General features: G+C 44.8%; 1 protein-coding gene across 6 annotated transcripts in view; it reads left to right on the top strand.

Annotated features, from left to right (window-relative positions):
* The window catches only part of LOC124033944 (kinesin-like protein KIFC3), a 67166-nt gene that overhangs the window by 17370 nt on the left and 30627 nt on the right, over positions 1–19169 (top strand). For 4 of the 6 annotated variants that reach the window (XM_046346465.1, XM_046346466.1, XM_046346464.1 and 1 more), the window contains exon 1: positions 8548–8657. The exons of 1 other annotated variant lie outside the window; for it this stretch is intronic. In XM_046346465.1, coding sequence (XP_046202421.1) covers positions 8626–8657 — 32 coding nt within the window. In that variant the 5' untranslated portion in view covers positions 8548–8625. Of the gene's footprint in view, positions 1–3982; positions 4152–8547; positions 8658–19169 lie in introns of those variants that run through there. One more of the 6 variants, XM_046346463.1, reaches the window with a different exon arrangement.

Raw genomic sequence — 19169 nt, 5'->3', positions numbered from 1 at the left:
TCTGTGTTAACAACCCTCCAGATGAGCTTCAATGCCATACAACTCTCCTTCCGTGGCCTCCAATTGCTCTTAAATACAAGTAAAACTAAATGCATGCTCTTCAACCGATCGCTGCCGGCACCTGCCCGCCCGTCCAACATCACTACTCTGGACGGTTCGGTCTTAGAATATGGTTCTGTCTAAGAATAACTACAAATACCTAGTGTCTGGCTAGACTGTAAACTCTCCTTCCAGACTCACATCAAACATCTCCAATCCAAAGTTAAATGTAGAATTGGCTTCCTATTTCGCAACAAAGCCTCCTTCACTCATGCTGCCAAACATGCCCTTGTAAAACTGACCATCCTACCGATCCTCGACTTCGGCAACGTCATTTACAAAATAGCCTCCAATACCCTACTCAATAAATTGGATGCAGTCTATCACAGTGCCATCCGTTTTGTCACCAAAGCCCCATATACTACCCACCACTGCGACCTGTACGCCCTCGCTTCATACTCGTCACCAAACCCACTGGCTCCAGTTCATCTTCAAGACCCTGCTAGGTAAAGTCCCCCCTTATCTCACCTCGCTGGTCACAATAGCAGCACCCACCTGTAGCACGCACTCCAGCAGGTATATCTCTCTCTATCTCACCCCCAAAACCAATTCTTACTTTGGCCGTTCTCTGCTGCCAATGACTGGAACGAACTGCAAAAATCTCTGAAACTGGAAACACTTAGCCCCCTCACTATCTTTAAGCACCAGCTGTTAGAGCAGCTCACAGCTTACTGCACCTGTACATAGCCCATCTATAATTTAGCCCAAACAACTACCTCTCCCCCTACTGTATTTATCTATTTATTTTGCTCCTTTGCACCCCCATTATTTCTCTCTACTTTGCACATACTTCCACTGCAAATCTACCATTCCAGTGTTTAATTTTTATTTATTTATTTTTTTACTTGCTATATTGTATTTACTTCGCCAACATGTCCTTTTTTTCCTTTACCTCCCTTATGTCACCTCATTTGCTCACATTGTATATAGACTCATTTTTCTACTGTACTATTGGCTGTTTGTTTTTACTCCGTGTAACTCTGTGTTGTTGTTCGTGTCGAACTGCTTTGCTTTATCTTGGCCAGGTCGCAATTGTAAATGAGAACTTGTTCTCAACTTGCCTACCTGGTTAAATAAAGGTGAGATAAATAAATAAAAGTGGTGGTGAAATTCTTAACCATTCTGTTTTTGTTAATCAGGACACTTCCTGTGGTTACTCAGCTGGCCTGTCGCGTGCCATGTGTTGTCATGGGTCGCTGAAAGTGCCATTTTGAGTCCCACGATAGTGCTGGTAATTTGGGCCAAAAGGGTGTGGGTAGATTGTGTTACCCAAATGGTCTGTTGCAACACATTTTGGCATAATATTTGGTCTAATTCCTCATTTCTAATTCCTATTTGGTCGGAGCGAATGGGTCGGTCTAGCAAGCCAGAAGTTGTGAGGATGCGTCCGGGACAACTTACATTTTAGCTAACCCTTGTTCTGAACTTAACCCAATTCAGCTAACCTGCTATGTAAATTTCCCTGACATTTGTCCTTTTAGTTCCCCTAACCACCAACATAAATTCTCCCCATAATCCTCCTTTGTTATGGTCCAACAAGCAACCTTGTCTCAGAGAAGGACGTATAATGTGGCGTAACATAATATATCATACTAAATGGAGTGTAACGGATTTACAAACAGAAAATTGTTTACCCTGAGACCACGATGACTTGGTGGGTCACAACTAGTTTGGGTCACTGGTCTGAGCAGTTTGGAATTCATTCAGTCATAGTGTCTTATTCATTGTGTGTAGTAGCTCATCCTAGCCAGCCTCCGTTCTAGGGTCCCCTCCCCAAGTGTGTGTGCCCGGTCCCTTCCCGTCCCCTTCTTTAGGATCCTAAAAGTGACCACTCAAGCGGAGGACTTCACCTTTGGCCCCATAGGACCAAGTTAGGCTAGAGAATCACTCCATGTTTACAGTATGTCACAGAACAATGAACCAGAACTGTGAATGACCAGGACCGCTGGGCACAAAGTGACCTCGCTGACTGCCGTGGACCTCTCATCACGATTCAACCGACGTGATCGACACTGTCAGTTCCCATTGTGGCCTGGTTCCATAGCTGCACGGTTGTCATGGCGTTACCGTGCAGGGTTGTCACGTACCAGGAAGACGGTCAGGCATACAGGACACCAACTAACGAGGTTGCCCCCTCAGAGCCCACAGATCAGTTTGAATTGATATGGTGGAACTCCTAACGGACGAAGGTGGGAAGCTTTTACTCTTTCCGCACTCCACGTTGGTTTTGCTCTTTTAGATACATCCATATCAATAGTGTATTATGTGTTACATCACCAGCGCATGGCCGGCTCTGTCCCATTCCAGTGCTTATCCCGCAGCGACAGATGGACAGAACACAGGAAGGGAGGGTGAGAGCGAGAGTGGATGAAGATACTTTCTCTCTCTCTTTCTGGAGAGTTACAGAACCGCATATGATAGGACCGTAAACTCTGTGCATGAGTGGACCGGGAGATGGAGTGTGACTGAACAAGTGAAGGGGTGTACATATCGCCCCTCTCTCTGTCCAGGGACTTTTCAGGGGGGACTGGACAGTCCCCCGGCTGTTCGCAGCAGGAAAAGGGAAAGGGGAGAGGCATTACTTTGGACCTGTTAATCATTTAATTGGAAACTTCTTTACGCCATCCTGGACTGGACTGTAAACATAAATTAGCAGGGCAGAGGAGGATGAATCAACATCCGAGACATTCCTACACTGTTCGAAGTTTGCAACGGTTTAGGGTTTGTGTGTGTGTTTTGTAAGGGTTTAAGTGCGTGTGTGAAGGTTTAGTGAGTTATCTGCTTGGGTGTAGATTTAATATCTACTAGTTTCTGTGTATGGTTGATGGACAAGGTGTGTCTGTAGTTACCTGGAGGTACTTAGCCAGCCGTCTGCTCCTAGAGGTTTGGGTTACATGAGCTCCACCGGCTTGGCAGAGGAACAGCAATCGCCTTTACTACAGGACAGAGTCCAAAACCTTATTGTTCTGAGGAACTGTACAGGTGGTGTGTGTGCAGTTCTGTGGAAGGGATTAGTAGAGGCACAGGGACAGAGGTGACACAGGTGAGATATAAAAGCAGGTGTGTGTGTGTGACCGTGTGTATCTGAGGATCTCACTCACTCACCTCTCGTCCGTCTGTGTCTGCTGACCAGAGAACAGACTTGGGGATTATCAGACAGTTAATGAGATTTAGGGCACTGCCATTGTCCAGGGGATCAACAACACACACACAGAGGAGAGAAAGTGAGACTCCCTACTGGAACCTCTCTCTCCCTCTGAAGAACACCGGCGTTGTGTATTGTGGTGAATACCGTAAAAGAGGAGAGTAGACTGGATATTTGTAGTCTTTTCGCCTTTGAACTTGGCTGCAGTACAGACACTACAGTCCAGGATAGAACTTTGGAACTGTTCTCGCTGTGGATACACTTGTTGTCATCTCTCGCACTCAGTCTTCAGCTCTCCAACTGATGACAACTATGACCAGACCACAGAAGATACGCCTGGAGCTCTGACTGCCATTCACACCTAGACCTCAACCATGGAACCCCTCCATAACAGCTTATAAGCTATCATAACAACCTGTGTAACTTCAACAGTTCCTGTCCCATTCAAACAAGGGGGACTTTGTTTGGGTGAGAACAGAGCGAACCAACCTGCCCGTCTCCACGGACGGACGGGATCATGTACGTGCTGTGCACTCTGGTGGTACTGAGTATCCACAGCCTCTTTAAGAGCCGACACAAGGCCCTGGAGCCCGGCGATAAAGAGGCTAGAGATGGGGCCACGCTGCATGGGGACAAGGCCCCTCCACTAGGGGAGGGAGGCAGGTCAAGGGACCCCGGGCCTGGAGGTCTTGGAGGGGGTGTGGGGCCAAGGGAGAAGGAGAGAGGGATGACTGTAGCCCTCTCTCAGGATAAGAGGCAGAGGGCTCCTGTTGTAGACAGTAAGGCTGCAGGCTGCAACTTCACAGGCAAACATAGAGGTGACGGGGAGCTGCGCTGCAGCCCGGGCAGGCTGGGATGCGGAGAAGGCAGCCTGGAGAATGTGCCGGACAGCAGAAAACGATTGCAGGTGAGAGGAGGGGAAGATGGGGATAGAGGGAGGGTATGCTAAACAGAACAGGAGGGAGGGGAGAGCACCTACATGTGCAAACCAGCATGTAGGCACAGGTATGTTTGAGACTGGCATGGGATTACAGACATGGATAAGGCACCAATCTAATTAATGAAGTAACAATCATAAATATTGTGGTACAGAAGTCCAAGGTTTGGGGCCTCCCGAGTGGTGCAGCGGTCTAAGGCACTGCATCGTAGTGCTTGAGGAGTCACTACAGACCCGGGTCCGATCCAGGGCTGTGCCGCAGCCAGCCGCAACCAGGAGATCCATGAGACTGAGCACAATTGGCCCAGCGTTGTCCGGGTTAAGGGAGGGTTTGGCTGGCTGGGATGTCCTTGTCCCATCGCTCTCTAGTGACTCCTATGGCAGGCCGGGCACATGCACGCTGACACGGTCACCAGTTATACAGTGTTTCCTTAAACACATTGGTGTGGCTGGCTTCCGGATTAAGCGAGCAGTGTGTCAAGATGCAGCGCGGCTTGGCAGGGTCATATTTCATAGGATGCATGGCTCTTTACCTTCGCCTCTCCCAAGTCCATACGGGAGTTGCAGCACCAATTGGATATCATGAAATTGGCCAAAAATTTGAAAGATTGTTGAAATCCTTTTTAATGAGATGCAGCACCATGTTGGTTTAGTATTTAAGTAATTATGTGCTTGTGTGACCAATTTGGAGAGATAATCTAAGCGCTGCTCCAGCAGTCTTAACCTTTCTGGGCTATTGAAGGAATGTGTGTGTTTGTGGGTGATTATGGACCTTGGCAGTTCACCATTGATTACCTTGAGGTTCACATTAGTGAGTAATGTGATGACCATCGCCCATTCCTACCTCCCTACCGCTCACTTGGGTTTGTATAGCCAAATAGATTTTCCTGTTCTCCATCTCTCCTTTCCCTCCGTCGGACAACCTCCCTTATTCTTTTAAAAGTTTTTCCCCCCTCCTGTCTTTCTTATTCTCACCCATCTTCCCCCAAGCCCAGTCAAATCCCCTCCTAACCTGCTGACTATATATCTATTGGTGGTATGAGAAATGAGTAATGGCAGAATGCGTGCTGATGCTAAAGTGGGCCGGAGTGTCCCTGCATTCCGGGGAAACGGATTCAGATCATCATTTATGTAACCATGTTGTTAATCTGAGGACAGCCTCACTATCTCTGCTCTGTGTGTTTGGGATAAAGTGGGCTTTAATCCCTCACAATGCTGTGATTCTGGCTGTCGGCCCAATGACACATTTCATATCACGGTAAAAAAAAAAGAGGGGGGGGGTGGTTTGACTGTATTTTATGTTTTTGAATAATAAATTATGTATTTTCTTTAAAAATAGTGTCTGACCCTAGGGTGGCAACGCATACATTCTAAGTGATTTTAAATGGGTCTTTCTCCGTTCGGATTGTTTTATACTGTTCAATTCAACTTCAACCCCCCCCCCCATCTGCTAAACACGTATATGTGACCAATAAAATGTCATTTGATGTTCTGCATTGACCTTGCAGTGTCTCGTGGTCGAAGAACAACCGATGTGCTCCTTCAGTGACAGGGCAGGTTAAGGTCTGTGTGAAAAACAGCATGTAGAGAGAGTTCGAACAGGGATGAAGAAGCAAAGTAAAAATGGCATAAACTGTTACACATGGCGTATCATCTTTAACAAACCAAACATTCAAATACGTTATAGAAGGTAAAGTAAAAACACAATACTGTGCATCAATACTGGTATATTGTAAAATACTGTATACTGCCCAGACCTACCTCTACCCCACCCATTCTCTCTCAACCCTAACCCCAATTCCTCCTGGTCATAGGGAGGGCCCTCTCTCTGAATCACCCTCCTTTGACAATTTGTCCCTGTAAATCCCTAAACAACGCTTTGGTTACACAACTAAGACTTTGAGGGAACGCTAAGGTATTTCTATAAAGTAACATCAGAGGGAGCATAGTCACTGTGCTGTCCTCTCATGGTCACTCATCTGATGTCCTCCTACATTCAACATCTGCCACATGATTAATTAGTAAAGGACAAACTACACCAGCAACTTGATAGTGTTATGATAACACCAGAATAATTCCCTGGAGATGTGTTCATGTCTTACCGTTGTGCTCTCGTAGCTCATGAAGCCGGGGTACCTGAGCCAGGGTGTAGTGTGTTTAATCTATAATTCCCTGAGGAACAGTGACTACCCTGAGAACACCTTGTGTGTGTCTGCTAGTTTCTCTGTATATGCAGTTGAAGTCAGAAGTTTACATGCACCTTAGCCAAATTACATTTCAACTCAGTTTTTCACAATTCTTGACATTTAATCCTAGTAAAAAAAATCCCTGTCTTGGGTCAGTTAGGATCACCACTTTATTTTAAGATTGTGAAATGTCAGAATAATAGTAGAGGGATTTATTTCAGCTTTTATTTCTTTCATCACATTCCCAGTGGTACATACACTCAATTAGTATTTGGTAGTATTGCCTTTAAATGGTTTAACTTGGGTCAAACGTTTCGGGTAGCCTTCCCACAATACGTTGGGTAAATTTTGGCCCATTCCTCCTGTCAGAGGTGGTGTAACTGAGACAGGTTTGTAGGTCTCTTTGCACGCACACGCATTTTCAGTTCTGCCCATAAATTGTCTATCGGATTGAGGTCAGGGCTTTGTGATGGCCACTCCAATACCTTGACTTTGTTATCCTTAAGCCATTGTCCATTTGGAAGACCCATTTGCGACCAAACTTTAACTTCCTGACTGATGTCTTCAGGTGTTGCTTCAATATATCCACATCATTTTCCAGCCTCATGATGCCATCTATTTTGTGAAGTGCACCAGTTCCTCCTGCAGCAAAGCACCCCCACAACATGATGCTGCCACCCCCGTGCTTCACGGTTGGGATGGTGTTTTCGGCTTGCAAGCCTCCCCCTTTTTCCTTCAAACATAACGATTGTCATTATGGCCAAATAGTTCTATTTTTGTTTCATCAGACCAGAAGACATTTCTCCAAAAAATTACGATCTTTGTCCCCATGTGCAGTTGCAAACCGTAGTCTGGCTTTTTTTATGATGGTTTTGGAGCAGTGGCTTTTTCCTTGCTGAGCGGCCTTTCAGGTTATGTCGATATAGGACTCGTTTTACTGTGGATAAAGATACTTTTGCACCTGTTTCCTCCAGCATCTTCACAAGATCATTTTGCTGCTGTTCTGGGATTGATTTGCACTTTTCGCACCAAAGTGCGGTCATCTCTCGGAGACGGAACGCTTCTCCTTCCTGAGCGGTATGGCGGCTCCGTGGTTGCATGGTGTTTACTTGCGTACTATTGTTTGTACAGATGAACGTGGTACCTTATGGCGTTTGGAAATTGCTCCCAAGGATGAACCAGACTTGTGGAGGTCTACAATGTTTTTTTTCTGAGGTCTTGGCTGACTTTAATTTTCCCATGATGTCAAGTAAAGATGCACTGAGTTTGAAGGTAGGCCTTGAAATACACCCACAGGTACACCTCCAATTGACTCAAATGATGTCAATTAGTCTGTCGGAAGCTTCTAAAGCCATGACATAATTTTCAGGAATTTTCCAAGCAGGCACAGTCAATTTAGTGTATGTGAACTTCTGACCCATTGGAATTGTGATACAGTGAAATAATCTGTCTGTAAACAATTGTTGGCAAAATTACTTGTCATTCTCAAAGTAGATGTCCTAACCGACTTGCCAAAACTATAGTTTGTTAACAAGAAATTTGTGAAGTGGTTGAAACACTTAGGTTGTCATTAAAACTAATTTATGTAAACTTCCGACTTCAACTGTGTACACACACACCAGCCTTTTTCTCAGTTTCCCTCAGTATGAGTAGTCACACAGACCTGGCCAGGACGCCATTACCCAGCAGCCTCTAGTGAGTGGGGAGGGACTCTGGCTTGAGTGCTAATGAATTGTCAGTGAAGCAGTTCTCACACGGTGTGATATACAGCACTACTTGTTTGGGTAAATATACATTTGAGCGGTGGCAGCCATAGGAGACCATATGATCTTTGTGTGTGCATATTGCAGTGTACAATTATGTATACTGTATGGTTTAGGAACAAGTGTATGGCATGTTACGAGAGCCATTTGCCTTTTTAAGTAATAAATTATGTGTGGAGACAGTGTTTCATAAATTCATATTTGCACGCACACACAGTTACATATTGCAAGCAGGGGGAAGAGAACTGAGAAGAGCCACAATTCATTTGTAGGTAAAATATTTATTCCTCCACTGCAGAGCAAGCGATTAAATATATATATATATAATTAATTAAAGGGAGGGGACTGGGGGAAGAATGAGGGTGGCTCCAATTCTGCTGTTACTAAGGAACAGCGAGAGAGTGTGTGTGTTAGAGAAGGGGGGCTGGCTAGTGACAGTGAGCCGTGGGGTGTGTGTTTCCGCCGCGTAAAGATGGTCTCTACAGCGTTGCAGGGATGATCAGGACACAGAGACTGCAGGGAGGGAGGTAAGTATCCTACCGATTTAAGGAAAAGGAATGGGGGGTTGAGAAATGGAGAGACGGGGGAAGAGAGGAGGGGGACATGTTGAGTGAGGTATGAGAGGTAACCACTCGGGTTAGATGGAGAGAAATAAAAAGCGATAGAATAACTGCAGGAGAAGGAAAGAAAGGGCAGTTATAGTGTTTCTCTGTTGTTGACTGATTGTCCCTGTATGGGAGGATTCTCTCCTCTTCCCACTGTCTTTTGTTAAGGTTTTACCCATACCTAGTAATCCCAGTCTATATGATGTCGTGCTGATGAATTCATCTCAACCGTATTCTGATGCATTGGGTTCTATTCAGATTCATGTCTGTGGTGTGTGTTGGCAGTAAAAACAGCCCTGAACCTCCCAGAGCTGTGTGATTTTGAGCAGACAGTTTCTGACACTTGACGCATGGTGGCTGAGCTGAGCTACCACTGAATGATTTGACCCAGTTTAGTGGGAGGAGGGGGATGAGCGCGGAAGAGAGAGGGGGGAATTGAACCCTGTAAGTAAGGGTTCTGTGATGTGCTCATTATAACAGGAAGCAGATTCCTTCTGTCAGAGTCCTGCCCTTTCTCTGTCTGGCATGCTATGTCTATCCTGTCTGGTACGCTGTGTCTATCCTGTCTGGTACGCTGTGTCTATCCTGTCTGTCTATCCTTTTGGTCTCAGGCGATCTCCTTGTCCACCAACAGCATTTTAGCTACAGACTGTTATGTGCTAGCTATGTAGTTTGTTTTAGAAATGTGCAAAGAACATTAAAAAAATACTCATTTATATAAGGAATTGGCAACTCGTTCTCAATCTAAAAAACGGGCATCTTCTTATCCAGGTAGGCCACTTGATTTCAACATCTAAACAAAGTGAACAGGCTATGTTGTTCAAACAGTTGGAGACGGACAGGAGGGTGTATTCATAGCAGTTCAACTGCTCTACCTTGTTAGCAAGCAAATAGATTAGCTGGCTACTCACACGCATGTGGGCTTGTGCTTGAGAGAGAGTTTTTGGGTGGAATTTCCTTTAACATACAGTAGGTCTCAAACTTTCTATTGGTATGCATTTCACTAGTCCATTGTTGATATAGTCCCAAAATGTTTGGCATGTCAACAATCAAGTTTTCAAGACTACAGCCAATACGATGCAGTTTCTCAAACTTGATTGCTGACATGCAAAACATTTTGTGACTATATCAACAATAGACTAATGAAATAAATACCTAAATTTAGTTTTTGGGTGGGGTTTTCCTTACATTTTCTATAGTACCTGCTATAAGAAGTTGGTCATTATTAGCAGGTTAGTGTTTTTTTTTTTTTGTGAATATTGTTCTGGAGGCAGCTCTTGCAGAGTGGTCACTAGCTGGCACTGCCACAAAGTCATAAAATCAGATTTTTAAACTAACCTAACCCTAACCACACTGCCAACCCTGATGCCTAACGCTAACCTTAAACTAAAGGGATACTTTTGGAATTTGGCAATGAAGCCCTTTATCTACTTCCCCAGAGTCAGATGAACCAGTGGATGCCATTTTTATGCTGTACCTCTAAGAGCAATTTGAAAGAAGTTGCTAACTAGTGTTAGCGCATTTGCTAGCTAGTGTTAACGCAATGACTGGATGTCTATGGGTAACTGCTAGGATGCTAGTAAATACCGTAGACTTCTAGTCATTGCTAAATCTAGTTAGCAATGGCTTGCAAAATTAACTCCAATTTCCTTCATACTGGATGCAGAGACGTACAAATGGTATCCATGAGTTATTCTGACTCGTAGGAAGTAGATAAAGGGCTTCATTGCCAAAATCCAAAGTATCCCTTTAAGAAAAGCACATTTTTGTTTTCATTAATTTTTACAATATAGCCAGTTTTGACACTGCAGTTGGCTTATCTAATGGGAAATCACTCAGTTCTGCCTCCAGGAAAAGACTCATAACAAAGGTCAACCTGCTCATCATTAGTGCATTGTGCATGTTTCTGGTTAAATCTGTAACAAAAAGGTTATTTTCATAGACTTGAAAGCCGGATCAGTGATTATTGCAAAAAAGCAGGTTAAACTATTTTGATAAAATCATTTAATTATTACTTATGATTGTGGAAGGCTTATATTTAGCCTAGGTATAATTTTACAAACCCTGATTAGATTATTCCTGACTGTTTGAAATGCAGCGTATTAACCATGTCACTCATATCTATGCATGTGTGTGTATATATGTTCTAATCTGCGTGATATGTATGTGTGTTGAATCCATGTTTCGGGCTACAGCGACCAAAGCTATGTGCGTCCTTCTGCTACGACAACAGGGAGCGGACCATAGAATGAAAGACACCAGGCACAGTAAACATTGAATGAAATGCAGTCAAAATATTGCAATTAAATAAAGACAATTCATGGCTAAAAAAAAAATCTGAAAAGAGAAAGTCGACCAGCAAGCCCCTTTTCTCAGTCTCATCGTGTGACGAGGACTTTCAGTGTAACACAGCTACAGATCCATGCCCTGTCTGAGCAGGCTCTACCTGGGAACCATAAAACCGGTTATTGGAACATTACTGACCAAGGGGTAAGGATTTGAATTATGAAGTTTGAGTTTTAATAACATCAAAACACGTTTTTTTGAACTCACTCTCCTCTAAGGGTGGCTTTAACAGACGAATGTATGAGGACTGAGGTATATAGTACTCCCAGGCTTTGTATCACTAACAAAGAGCTCTTTAATTTACCAGCCTATAACATACATTATTTAAAACAGACAGGGCCGTAGGGACTAGGAAGTCTGACAGGACAGTTCCAACATGCACAAGCTTCCTGTGTTCAGGTAGTCTGTCACTGTCTAGCTCCTACTGTACAGTCAGATGGCCTGAAGCCCCCCTTGAAGAAGGGCTTGTTGCTATGGCCTAAAAATCATCAATTAAAAAAATATATGGCCAATTCACTATGTGTGTGTGTGTGTGTGTGTGTGTGTGTGTGTGTGTGTGTGTGTGTGTGTGTGTGTACACACACAGTGGGGCAAAAAAGTATTTAGTCAGCCACCAATTGTGCAAGTTCTCCCACTTAAAAAGATGGGAGGCCTGTAATTTTCATCATAGGTACACTTCAACTATGACAGACAAAATGAGAGAAAAAAATCCAGAAAATCACATTGTAGGATTTTTTTATGAATTTATTTGCAAATTATGGTGGAAAATAAGTATTTGGTCACCTACAAACAAGCAAGATATCTGGCTCTCACAGACCTGTAACTTCTTCTTTAAGAGGCTCCTCTGTCCTCCACTTGTTACCTGTGTTAATGGTACCTGTTTGAACTTGTTATCAGTATAAAAGACACCTGTCCACAACATCAAACAGTCACACTCCAAACTCTACTATGGCCAAGACCAGAGAGCTGTCACCAGAAACAAAATTGTAGACCTGCATCAGGCTGGGACGACTGAATCTGCAATAGGTAAGCAGCTTGGTTTGAAGAAATCAACTGTGGGAGCAATTATTAGGAAATGGAAGACATACAAGACCACTGATAATCTCCCTCGATCTGGGGCTCCACACAAGATCTCACCCCGTGGGGTCAAAATGATCACAAGAACGGGGAGCAAAAATCCCAGAACCACACGGGGGGACCTAGTTAATGACCTGCAGAGAGCTGGGACCAAAGTAACAAAGCCTTGAGTATTTGGATTATCCGGAAGAAGATTGGGAGAATGTCATATGGTCAGATGAAACCAAAGTAGAACTTTTTGGTAAAAACTCAACTCGTCATGTTTGGAGGACAAAGAATGCTGAGTTTCATCCAAAGAACACCATACCTACTGTAAAGCATGGGGGTGGAAACATCATGCTTTGGGGCTGTTTTTCTGCAAAGGGACCAGGACGACTGATCCGTGTAAAGGAAAGAATGAATGGGGCCATGTATCGTGAGATTGAGTGAAAACCTCCTTCCATCAGCAAGGGCATTGAAGATGAAACATGGCTGGGTCTTTCAGCATGACAATGATCCCAAACCCATTGCCCGGGCAATGGAGTGGCTTCGTAAGAAGCATTTCAAGGTCCTGGAGTGGCCTAGCCAGTCTGCAGATCTCAACCCCATAGAAAATCTTTGGAGGGAGTTGAAAGTCCGTGTTGCCGAGCAACAGCCCCAAAACATGTCAGCAGTTCCTGCAAGAGGAAGGCATTGATGCTATGGACTGGCCCGCCCGTTCCCCAGACCTGAATCCAATTGAGCACATCTGGGACATCATGTCTCGCTCCATCCACCAACGCCACATTGCACCACAGACTGTCCAGGAGTTGGCGGATGCTTTAGTCCAGGTCTGGGAGGAGTTCCCTCAGGAGACCATCCGCCACCTCATCAGGAGCATGCCCAGGCGTTGTAGGGAGGTCATACAGGCACGTGGAGGCCACACACACTACTGAGCCTCATTTTGACTTGTTTTAAGGACATTTACATCAAAGTTGGATCAGCATGTAGTGTGGTTTTCCTCTTTAATTTTGAGTGTGACTCCAAATCCAGACCTCCGTGAGTTGATAAATTTGATTTCAATTGATCATTTGTGTGATTTTGTCAGCATATTCAACTATGTAAAGACAAAAGTATTTAATAAGAATATTTCATTCATTCAGATCTAGATCTGTTATTTTAGTGTTCCCTTTATTTTTTTTGAGCAATGTGTGTGTATATTTGTGTGTGTGTATTTATAGATAGATGTATAATTATATATATTATAATATATATGAATGAATAAACTCAACAAAAATAATTGTCCTCTCACTGTCAACTGCATTTATTTTCAGCGAACTTAACATGTGTAAATATTTGCACCAACATAAGATTCAACAACTGAGACATAAACTGAACAAGTTCCACAGACATATTTACATTTACATTTAAGTCATTTAGCAGACGCTCTTATCCAGAGCGACTTACAAATTGGTGCATTCACCTTATGACATCCAGTGGAACAACCACTTTACAATAGTGCATCTAAGTATTTTAAGGGGGGTGAGAAGGATTACTTTATCCTATCCTAGGTATTCCTTAAAGAGGTGGGGTTTCAGGTGTCTCCGGAAGGTGGTGATTGACTCCGCTGTCCTGGCGTCGTGAGGGAGTTTGTTCCACCATTGGGGAGCCAGAGCAGCGAACAGTTTTGACTGAGCTGAGCGGGAACTGTACTTCCTCAGTGGTAGGGAGGCGAGCAGGCCAGAGGTGGATGAACGCAGTGCCCTTATTTGGGTGTAGGGCCTGATCAGAGCCTGGAGGTACTGAGGTGCCGTTCCCCTCACAGCTCCGTAGGCAAGCACCATGGTCTTGTAGCGGATGCGAGCTTCAACTGGAAGCCAGTGGAGAGAGCGGAGGAGCGGGGTGACGTGAGAGAACTTGGGAAGGTTGAACACTAGATGGGCTGCGGCATTCTGGATGAGTTGTAGGGGTTTAATGGCACAGGCAGGGAGCCCAGCCAACAGCGAGTTGCAGTAATCCAGACGGGAGATGACAAGTGCCTGGATTAGGACCTGCGCCGCTTCCTGTGAAATGAGGCAGGGTCGTACTCTGCGGATGTTGTAGAGCATGAACCTACAGGAACGGGCCACCGCCTTGATGTTAGTTGAGAACGACAGTTTGTTGTCCAGGATCACGCCAAGGTTCTTAGCGCTCTGGGAGGAGGACACAATGGAGTTGTCAACCGTGATGGCGAGATCATGGAACGGGCAGTCCTTCCCCGGGAGGAAGAGCAGCTCCGTCTTGCCGAAGTTCAGCTTGAGGTGGTGATCCGTCATCCACACTGATATGTCTGCCAGACATGCAGAGATGCGATTCGCCACCTGGTCATCAGAAGGGGAAAGGAGAAGATTAATTGTGTGTCGTCTGCATAGCAATGATAGGAGAGACCATGTGAGGTTATGACAGAGCCAAGTGACTTGGTGTATAGCGAGAATAGGAGAGGGCCTAGAACAGAGCCCTGGGGGACACCAGTGGTGAGAGCGCGTGGTGAGGAGACAGATTCTCGCCACGCCACCTGGTAGGAGCGACCTGTCAGGTAGGACGCAATCAAGCGTGGGCCGCGCCGGAGATGCCCAACTCGGAGAGGGTGGAGAGGAGGATCTGATGGTTCACAGTATCGAAGGCAGCCGATAGGTCTAGAAGGATGAGAGCAGAGGAGAGAGAGTTAGCTTTAGCGGTGCGGAGCGCCTCCGTGATACAGAGAAGAGCAGTCTCAGTTGAATGACTAGTCTTGAAACCTGACTGATTTGGATCAAGAAGGTCATTCTGAGAGAGATAGCGGGAGAGCTGACCAAGGACGGCACGTTCAAGAGTTTTGGAGAGAAAAGAAAGAAGGGATACTGGTCTGTAGTTGTTGACATCGGAGGGATCGAGTGTAGGTTTTTTCAGAAGGGGTGCAACTCTCGCTCTCTTGAAGACGGAAGGGACGTAGCCAGCGGTCAGGGATAAGTTGATGAGCGAGGTGAGGTAAGGGAGAAGGTCTCCGGAAATGGTCTGGAGAAGAGAGGAGGGGATAGGGTCGAGCGGGCAGGTTGTTGGGCGGCCGGCCGTCACAAGACGCGAGATTTCATCTGGAGAGAGAGGGGAGAAAGAGGTCAGAGCACAGGGTAGGGCAGTGTGAGCAGAACCAGCGGTGTTGTTTGACTTAGCAAACGAGGATCGGATGTCGTCGATCTTCTTTTCAAAATGGTTGACGAAGTCATCTGCAGAGAGGGAGGAGGGGGGGGGAGGGGGAGGAGGATTCAGGAGGGAGGAGAATGTGGCAAAGAGCTTCCTAGGGTTAGGATGGAAGAGGAGAGAGTAGCGAGAGTAACATATGTCTAACAAATGTGTCTCTGAACAAAGGGGGTTCGAAATTAGAGGTTGACCGATTATGATTTTTCAACGTCGATACCGATACCAATTATTGGAGGACCAAAAAACGATACCAATTAATCTTCCAATTTAAATGAAAATATATATATAATAATAAAAAATTGTAATAATGACAATTACAACAATACTGAATGAACACTTTTAACTTAACTTTTAAAAAATCAGCAAAGACCTCAGAAAAAAAATTGTAGACCTCCACAAGTCTGGTTCATCCTTGGGAGCAATTTCCAAATGCCTGAAGGCACTACGTTCATCTGTACAAACAATAGTACGCATCTATAAACACCATGGGACCACGCAGCTGTCATACCGCTCAGGAAGGAGACGCGTTCAGTCTCCTAGAGATTAACGTACTTTGGTGCGAAAAGTGCAAATCAATCCCAGAACAACAGCAAAGGACTTTATGAAGATGCTGTAGGAAACAGCTGCAAAATTATCTATATCAACAGTAAAAAAAAGTCCTATATCGACATAACCTGAATGGCCGCTCAGCAAGGAAGAAGCCACTGCTCCAAAACCACCATGAAAAAGCCAGACTACAGTTTGCAACTGCACATGGGAACAAAGATCATACTTTTTGGAGAAATTTCTTCTGATCTGATGGAACAAAAATAGAACTGTTTGGCCATAATGACCATCGTTATGTTTGGAGGTAAAAGGGGTAGGCTTGCAAGCCGAAGAACACTATCCCAACCGTAAAGCACGAGGGTGGCAGCATCATGTTGTGGGGGTGCTTTGCTGCAGGAGGGACTGGTGCACTTCACAAAATAGATGTTGAAGCAACATCTCAAGACAACGGTCAGAAAGTTGAAGCTTGGTTGCAAATGGGTCTTCCAAATGGACAATGACCCCAAGCATACTTTCAAAGTTGTGGCCAAATGGATTAAGGAGAACAAAGTGAAGGTATTTGAGTGGCCATCACAAAGACCTGACCTCAATCCTACAGAAAATGTGTGGGCAGAACTGAAAAAGCGTATGCGAACAAGGAAGCCGACAAACCTGACTCAGTTACACCAGCTCTGTCGGGCGAATTTTGGCCCATTCCTCCTAACTGGGAATTTTGTGGGAAGCTTGTGGAAGGCTGCCCAAAACATTTGACCCAAGTTTAAATAATGTAAAAGCAATGCTACCAAATACTAGTTGAGTGCATATAAACTTCTGACCCACTGGGAATGTGGTGAAAGACATAAAAGCTGAAATAATTCTCTACTATTATTCTGACATTTGACATTCTTAAAATAAAGTGGGGATCCTAACTGACCTAAGACAGGAAATTTTTACTAGGATTAAATGTCAGGAATTGTGAAAAAAGTTTAAATGTATTTGGCTAAGGTGTATGTGAACTTCCGACTTCAACTGTATATGCAGAGAAACTAGCGGGGACACACAGGTGTTCTCAGGGTAGCCACTGTTCCTCAGGGAATTATCATTGAAACACACTACACCCTGGCTCAGGTACCCCGGCTTCATGAGCCACGAGAGCACAACAGTAAAACATGAACCCAGCATCTCCAGGGAATTATTCTAGCGTTATCATAACACTATCAAGTTCCTGGTGTAGTGTGTGTGTGTGTGTGTGTGTGTGTGTACCTACACACATATATTTATATATGTGTGTGTGTGTGTATATATATATATGTGTGTGTGTGTACATATATATGTGTGTGTGTGTGTATATATATACTATTTAATATTTACACTAGTTTATATATAGCTGAGTCTTAACAGGGACAATTGGAACTGGGCTAATGAGATTCACATACTGTGGAGAGGAAGAGAGTAGGGAGGGATACTCAGGATACACTCAAATGGAAGGAGAGCGATAAGAGGGGATAAATACTTGAGGGAGGGATATACAAACAGTAAGAGAGAGAGAGAGAGAGAGAGAGAGGCAGGGGGATGGGGGGAGTCACATCTTATCCTCTCTGCTTTATGTTAAGCCCTTCCTCTGTGCTGTCATCAACTATTAGAATGCTATGCTTTGGCAGGGTGAAGCTAAACACTAGTTAAAGTAGGATGGAGAGTACTGGCTGGGGGGGGGGGGGTGCAACATTAGCTCCTCACAGCTAGCCAGCCCCTCCTGTCATCCCCCTGTTCCACAACAGTAGTCTCCCACACAAGCATATTGATATCACCCACTGTACTAGAGCTAAATAGTTTTTTTGCAATATTCCTGGTGCATAGAGGGGACCGGTGATACTATAGAAGGCAGAGTGCCGACAGGAGTGTGTAACCTTATCCTACACACCATGCCTTGTGCTCAAAGGACCATGGAGAGCGTGGTAACCTAGAAACCTGTCAGGTGTGTGTGTGTATGTTTCTGTGAGGACAATACCTTGGAAGCAGTAAATAACCAGATAAGATGTGACTTTACACTTTTATTTATTTTTATTTTTTATTTTTTATCCTTTGTGCTCATAACACCCTCTATGGGGCTGGCAGAGAACTGCATTTACCACAAAGGCATCAACAACTCTATACTGTATCGCCTCATGTATCAGAAGCTCAGTGTTAAAGTTGCCTTTAACCACAGATCTACACAAACATGACTTTTCTCTACCGACTCCTTTTCTACTACCTAGGAAAAGCCACAGGGGGTGCCTGATTTCACTGGAACATTGTAATAATGAGAACGCTTTTAATTTCTGGCACAACCGTCTTAGGCTCTAACATTCCCGACACTTTGCTCAGAGCTGTGAATTCGGAGTGTAGAAAGAGAGGAAATGAGGTGATAGAGGGAGGGAAGGAAGCAGAGATCAAAAGGCCACCCACCTTTCTCCTGCAGTCAGAGGGAGAAGCAGCAGGTTGGGGTGGACAAGGGGAGACGAGTGAGGACAAAATCCCTAAAGTAAACACACCAGTCTCCCCGGAGAGTATGATGACATCAGTTTTGGATTCCCCCCTAATACTAAAAGCTAGGACTTGAAGATGGGTCCCTGTTGATAGATCTGATCTGTGGTTAGGGACACCTTGATCCTTCTCCTCAGAGGAAGATGAGGTGTTTATGAAGGAGGCCATCTGTTGTGGGGTTTAAAGGATTATGGGTAAATATGTGGAGAAGGTAGAGGTTGCCTCTTACCACTGGTCCAGGGTCAGGTATTATTTAATCAGCCTAATGGTTAAGGTTAGGTTGGGGTGTTAAATAACCCGATCTTAGATCTGTGATTAATGGCAACGTCCATTCTGCGTTTCCTGTGTGTTTGTGGGCGGGACCTAACCCTGTACATACCGCTAGTAAACTATGGCCTGTCGCTACGGATACCGACGTCTTTCTATGGATGCCAAGCGTGTGGTCGGGTTGTAGAGTGAGGATGTTATGATGGCCGCCAGGCCTGGGGAAGGGACTGCAGGTGTGTTCAAGTTGAATTATTTCATTTGGAGTTATTTGGAATACATAGGTGTGTGTAAGAGTGGTCACATGGTAGAGTGTGTGTTGTTCAGGCTGTAGAAGGAGGGTGGCTGCCACAAGTCTGGCTAAGGGGCAGGCAGGATGATTGGCTGGATGGGATCTCTGATCAACAAATGCTGGCTAGATCGAGACAAAGACCACTACTCCACACAGGACCGGATTCTCTCCGGAGTCGCACACAGGGTACGGTTTCATTCAGGGACACAGGATTGGTTCTTAGATTATGTATA

This window comes from Oncorhynchus gorbuscha, linkage group LG04, assembly GCF_021184085.1.
Source record: "Oncorhynchus gorbuscha isolate QuinsamMale2020 ecotype Even-year linkage group LG04, OgorEven_v1.0, whole genome shotgun sequence".
Lineage (NCBI taxonomy): Eukaryota > Metazoa > Chordata > Actinopteri > Salmoniformes > Salmonidae > Oncorhynchus > Oncorhynchus gorbuscha.
Note: the sequence above shows the minus strand (reverse complement) of the source record. Positions and strands in the feature narration are given on the sequence as shown.